The sequence below is a fragment of the Elephas maximus genome, chromosome 19, assembly GCF_024166365.1.
Source record: "Elephas maximus indicus isolate mEleMax1 chromosome 19, mEleMax1 primary haplotype, whole genome shotgun sequence".
NCBI lineage: Eukaryota > Metazoa > Chordata > Mammalia > Proboscidea > Elephantidae > Elephas > Elephas maximus.
In genome coordinates this window covers 18,485,294-18,492,211 of record NC_064837.1, presented here as the reverse complement: position 1 = coordinate 18,492,211, position 6,918 = coordinate 18,485,294, and the positions used below count along the sequence as shown (strand labels likewise).

Below are 6,918 nucleotides of genomic sequence, written 5' to 3'. Positions count from 1 at the left end.
AATCTACCAGACTATGCAAACTGAAAGGGTGGCAGTTCAAATCCACCAGGTACTCCTTGGAAACCCTATGGGACAGTTCTACTCTGTCCTATAGGGTCGCTGTGAGTTGGAATTGACTCAACGTCGACAGATATGCCAATGGGAGATATTGAAAAGCAGTAAATTGCATTTTCCTCTAGCTATGTTTCAGGTCACAAAACCCTGTTGGTTGTGTTGTTACCTGACCTGTATTTGGATTATGCTCCAGTTCCAGGTCATGGCCTTCCAAGCCATGGATAAGATGACATCTGTCTTAGTCATCTAGTGCTGCTATAACAGAAATACCAAAATGGATGGCTTTGATAAAGAGAAATTTATTCTCTCACAGTCTAGTAGGCTACAAGTTCAAATACAGGGTGTCGTCTCCAGGGGAAGGCTTTCTCTCTCTGTCCACTCTGGAGGAAGGTCCTTGTCATCAGTCTTCCCCTTGTTCTGGGAGCATCTCAGTGCAAGAACCTCAGGTCCGAAGGACACACTCTGCTCCTGGTACTGCTTTCTTGGTGGTATGAGGTTCCCTTCTCTCTCTGATCGCTTCTCTCTTTTATATCCCAAACGAAATTGGCTTAAGACACTATTTAATCTTGTAGACCTCATCAATATAACTGCCGCTAATCCATCTTATTACATCATAGTGATAGGATTTACAACATATAGAGAAATCATATCAGAAGATAAAATGGTAAACAATCATACAAGGCAATCATGACCTAGCCAATTTGACAGATATTTTGGGGGAACACAATTCAGTCCATGGCAACACCCTATGATAAATGTTTTCTTCTAGTAACCCCATTTTGCTTCTAGTGTCCTTCTCAGACTCTCTTATAGGTCCATGGTTTATGTATAGGGTATCTATAAGGGGCAAGGAATTGTGCAACAGTATAGAATTATGAACAAAATGATACTTCAACCATCAAATATTTGCAAATATTTTCTGTGGACTGTGTTTTATTTAGCTAATTTATTTAGCTAAGTTGTCTGAGACTACCATTCCCACCCATTCGTCCACAAGATTCTTTCATTCATTCTACATTCATTCATCTATTGAGTCTACAAGCTTCTCAGTCTACACTCTTAATTACATTGATTTCCATAACTTTATTCATCTACTTCACTCTGATCCATGCTTTGTTAATTTTGCTCCAAAGTTTCACATCTTCATTCTACTATTTAATTGAGTACTTCCATGAGAATATCCCACAGGAACCCTTGAAAATACATTGAAAACAGAACTTATTTTTCTAAAAATTTTCCTCTTGTTCACTGTTTTTACTAAAAGCATCCGTTTTCTTTCAGTGGCTCAACCTCCAAACGTTGAAGACATTTTCATCTCCTTATTTACTACTATCATAAAAATGGCTACTTTTGATTGTTTCTTTTTCTACTTTATTTTGCATCTAAATCCTTTATCTGTAGATCATCACTCTCTCTTCTCTACATAGTTCTAACATCTGCCTAATTGAACTCCTGGTTTCACCATCTTACTTACCCATCTGTCTCTCTATCCAATCCTGGATTTCAGACAAACTCTCATCATTGCTTTATGCAGAGCATCTATCTATTTATTTGTCTGTCTGTCTGTCTTTCTAGAATATCATAAACATCCATGGATCCACCACCTAACCTGAAAATTAAGACTTTAGTAATGACCTATATCTAACTGTATGGTATTCTCAATTCCATTGCCCTGACTCTCTCTTCTTGAGTTTCCTCTCATCCTGTATCCTGTGTTCATCTTTCCCTTGCTTTGTCTTTGTGTACTTTTATTGCATCGATATATATTCCCTGAAACTGTACTAAAAAAGTAGTTTATAACCTTATTAAAAGGATACCAATAACAACCTTTTGGGATTTATATATATTTTTTCAGTTGTATTTAATGTTGCTAAGATTCAACCAAATTGTTGCATGTCTGTAGGTCATTCAGAAAAAAAGCGGTATCTCTAGTGGTTGGAGGGATTGATCCCAATTACCAAGGGAAACTATGCCATTGCTACACAATGGTGGCAAGGAGGATTGTGCCTGGAACTCAGAAGATTCTCTGGGTTGACTCTTGGTATTTCCATGTCCAATCGCACAGGTTAATAGAAACTACAGAACTAAAGAAAGGGAATCCTAAATGTGTTCTGCTGCTAACCTAAAGCATGAAGGTTCGAACTCACCCTGCAATCTATAGAAGAAAAGCCTGGTGATCTGCTTTTGTAAAGACTATAGCCAAGAATACCGTATGGAGTAGTTCTACTCTGTGACACATGGGGTTGCCATATGTTGGAATCGAGGGCAAGAGGTTCTTTTTTTTTTTTAATTGAGTACTCAGGCCCATCAGGAATGAAAATTTGAGTCATGTCCCCAGGTGTGGACCAAGTGTTCAGCAGCTCCTCTCAGAGATTTGAGCATCAGATAAGTGGCTGTCCCTCCTTTGAATGTCTAGGTGCTGGTGACACTACATTTTCCCTCTTGTTCCTCCAGTCCTCATGGAAATAACTTCTTTCTGCAGTTAGTATTTTCTGGGTTAACTCAGTAGCCATTTTTTTCCCCCGTTAGTCTATTTTAGGATACCCCTGTTGTCTTAGGCTAGGTTCTTTAGGGAAACAAAACCATTAAAGCATATAAAGAGAGAGAGACTTATATCAAGTAAACAGCTCATGCAATTGTAGAGGCTGGAACTTCTCAAGTCCATGGATCAGGATAGTGGTTGCTCCTGATTCACCTACCTGCAGGAGCTGGGGAACCCATGATGGGCTGGTAGGACAGCAGAGCTCTTGCTCACGGGCTGTGAAGGTTGATGAATCCCAAGATCGGCAGGCAAGACTGCTAGGCTTCTCCAGATTCACATAGCTGCAGGGGCTGGTAAACCCAAGACTGGTAGGTTGGAGAGTAGGACTTTTGCTCACAGGCTGTGAAGATTGATTAACCCCAAGATTGGCAGGTAAGCTGCTAACTCAAGCCCCAAAAAGCAGAGGTCAGCTGAACATGAGGCTTCTGCAGGATCCAGAACCAGCCAAAAGCCTTGGCAAAGCGAGCAGAAAGGAAGTAGGCAGCAGAAGGTGGAAAAATGAAGGCTCAGTGGGCAGTGAGCTGCCACTGGCCTCACCCCTGCTGGTACCACTCAGCATTTCCATCATGGGGGTGATCAAAAATCAGATTTCAACAGGGAAATGGCCGCAACATTATAAAACTGCCAAAACACTAAGAATCATGGCCCAGCCAAGTTGACACACAATCTTAACCATTGTACCTGTGTATTCAATTTCCTATACTAAATAATTTGCTTGAAAATACTGGGTGTGATTTCTGTTTTCTGACTGGATCTTAACTGATGTACCAGCACATAGTCTTTTCCTGGCTTACTCAATCATGGGGACTTAGGGCTCCAGTATTGATCAAATTTCTTAAGTAAACGAAGTATATGAAGTAAGTTAAATGAAAAACAAAACAAAAGAAAAAATATTAGACTGGCCTATAAAACAAACAATAACACACATAGTTCAACCATGTATTTGACACTAAATGGACATACCAGCCCAGAGGCAAGGAAGAGAAGGCAGAAGGGGACAGTAAAGCTGGATGGATGGAAATGGGGAGTCGAAGGTCAAGAAGGGAGAGTTTTAATATGTTGTGGTGTTGGCAGCCAATGTCACAAAACAATACAACTGACAACCAACCCAGTGCTGTCAAGTCTATTCTGACTCATAGTGACCCTATAGCAATACGAGTGTTAATCATTTAATGGGAAACTAATTTGCTCTGTGAACTCTCGCTCCTGCTCAGTCTGACTCCTCAAATTTGCCCTTGATGTCCAGGGCCCCCACACTGACATATATAATCAATTCACTTTTTTTTCCAGTCTTTTTTATAAGAAGGACCACAGGATGTGTCTGACTGCACCTCTGTCTTGGCCCTGCCTCCCTCACCTAAAATACAATTATAAAAAAAAAAATTGTCACTGAGTTGATTCTAACTCTTGACCACCCAAGGTGTTACAGAATATAACTGACCTCCCTAGGTGCTTCTTGGCTGAATCTTTATGTAAGAAGGTCACCAGGTCTTTCTTCCGTGGTGCTGCTGGGTTCAAACTGCCAACTTTTTGGTTAGCACCCTAGTACGAATTTAAAGAATCACTTTAGGACAGCATGTTTGGCAGAATCAAAGAAGATGGCTGAGGCAAACAATAATTGAGTTGATATGTAGGTTCACTGATTCTTCTTTGCAGTTAAAGCCACAAAAGTGCTTATAGATTCTTATGATCATTGTAATTTCACTAATGAAATAAGAAGTGTCCAGGGGATAGTATAAAAGAACAGGAGAGGAAGTGGAATTCATAGGAAAACTTCATACCATCAACTTCTGTAACTACCTTACATTATTCCTCTGTCTAACTTAAAGTTAGGCAAGGGGAATAGAACTCCACTGCAGCATCAGGGCCTGGTATGAGCAAGGTAGGGATAATTCAACATAATAATGCAATAAAAATTGAAATTTCAGTAGTGATTTGTATCTCTCAAACCATAAGCTTATGTGATCTTCTCAACCCTGTGTGAGAGGCAAGAGAGAGAGTGTTATTCCTAATAGGTAGGTGTGGGATCGTAGGTTTATACTCTCTCAACTTTATTCTACTAGTAAGTAGCATCACTGGGGCATGAACCCAATTTTTGTGTACTGTCACTCTGACAAAAGGAGCAACAACATGTACAAAGTGTCAGTAAGATGTCTCATCAAACTATTACAAGATTTTTGAGAAGAGGAATTGTCTGGCTGGAAAGATCAATGATGGTTTCATGGAGAGGGATGACATTGGGGCTGGAATCTTATGTGCATGTTTAGTGGTGACTGCCCTTCCCAATATATGACCTCAAGTTGTTTAAGAGGAAATTCTCTTGCTGAAGAGTTTCCGCAAAGCAGCTTTCATGTCCTGGTTTCTCATACTGTAGATGAAAGGATTTAACATTGGGGTCACTGCTGTATACATCACAGTTATCACTGCATCCTTCTGGCTGTAACTGGTCAGAGGACAAAAATAAACGCCCATCACTGTCCCATAATACAAAGAAACAACTGTGAAGTGGGAGCCACAGGTAGAGAAGGCTTTGAGCATGCCCTTAGTGGATGGAACACGTAGGACAATGGAAAAGATTAGAACATACGAGATAATGATGCACATTAACGGCACACAGAAAACACCAACCCCTATGTGCATCATTTTCACATTAAAGTGGATATCAGAACAGGACAACTTGAGCAAAGAGGAAATGTCACAGTAGAAGTTGGCCACTTCCTGGTTGCCACAGAAGGACAGACTAGATGTTAGCAGAACGTTGGGGAGGGTACTGGCATTTGCAATTACCCAAGACCCAACAACAAGCAGAAAGCAAGACCTCCCACTGATAATTATTGTGTAATGAAGAGGGCGGCTGATGGCTACCACACGATCATATGCCATCACAGCCAAGATATAGCTATCTGTTGTAGCCAAGGCAATCATGAAATACATCTGTGTTAGGCATTCTTCAAAGGAAATGGTTTTGCTGCCCAAGAGATGGTTTGCTAGCATCTTAGGGACAGTTACAGATGAGAAGAGGATGTCAACAAAGGAGAGATTGGCAAGGAAAAAGTACATGGGGTTGTGAAGGCGAATGTCGGAACGAATGGCCAAGATGATGAGCAGATTTCCAATCAGTGTGCTGGGGTAAATAAACAGGAAGAGAATGAAGAAGACATCTTCCTGCTGTTCTTGACCAGTAATTCCCAGCAGAATGAAACCCAAGGTAGAGGACTGGTTTCCTTCCTTCATGGCTCCTTCAATATGAAAGAGAGACAGTCCAGATTACTAATGAACTTACTGTGTGTAATGATCATCCTTATTCACCACCTTGGACTACAAAGTTCAGCTCCCTCTCTACCTAAGTTTACTAAATCCCAAGACAGACAATATTCTGGGGGAAGAAGTTCCCTCTTGGTCAGTGGGACTAATTACCAGTCACCTCTGGATACTCCGTTTGCCAAACACTCTCTTAGGCCTCATGGAAAATCACAAATCTGAGAAAAATACAGTTCATTAATGTATTTGTGGGAGAAATAATTATTAAGAATGAAATCTGTGCCAAGCACTGTGTTGGAAAAAATAAAACAAATTGAGGCATAGACTCTGCCCTCACGGTCTTCACAACTTAATGGAGAAGCAGAATTACACATCAATTTTATTTACACATGATAATGAAAGGACAGCATTTTGGCATGTAAGAAAACATACCCCAAGGTAATGGATATATCAGTGGGAGGACTACCCTGGACAAATAGGAATTAGTCTACTGACCAACCTCAGAATGAGCCAGAGCCCAGGAGGTGGCAGATATCTATATTGGTATTGGCCAATTATAAATCACAAGGAGCAAAACAAGCCCAGTGAATTCTCTACCCTCCCATATGTCTCATTTTCAAAGTAGACTACTGACATCTCATTTGATAGATTTTATCTCTTTTCCGAGACCTTAAGCATACGTAATTGCAAGGCTTTTCTTCCTGGTCTTCTCCTCCCTTTTTTCATTACTTCTTTTGGTAACTTATCCGGCTCCACCATAGCTTCAGCTACCACTTTGCCAATGACTCTGAAGTCTCTATCTGTAGACTTGATTTCTCTTTCCCATATTTCTGTGTTCAATCATCCCAACAACATGTCTGACCAAACCTCATACTCTGCACACCCAACCTAAGGAAAAGTGCAAGCTTTTTCGAGGAGGAAAACCACATCTTTTTCATTTTTATATCCTCCAGACAGATTCTTGTGGAGTATTTTTCATTGTTGACACCAATAAGTTTGTGCTCAATATTTCTTCAGTTGAGTCCACATTTATTCACGGGTTCCATATATGTGATGTACCC

The 6,918-nt window shown here is 40.5% G+C and overlaps 1 protein-coding gene across 1 annotated transcript; it reads right to left on the bottom strand.

Moving 5' to 3' along the window:
- Positions 1-4,900: 4,900 nt before the first annotated feature.
- Positions 4,901-5,830, bottom strand: LOC126062983 (olfactory receptor 1A1-like). Its single transcript, XM_049861067.1, has one exon. It carries the CDS (start codon positions 5,828-5,830, stop codon positions 4,901-4,903), a length of 930 nt encoding a protein of 309 aa, XP_049717024.1.
- Positions 5,831-6,918: the final 1,088 nt, after the last annotated feature.

What these genes read in the sequence shown, in the direction of transcription:
- LOC126062983 (XM_049861067.1), bottom strand. Translation starts at nt 5,830, where the DNA reads ATGAAGGAAGGAAACCAGTCCTCTACCTTGGGTTTCATTCTGCTGGGA.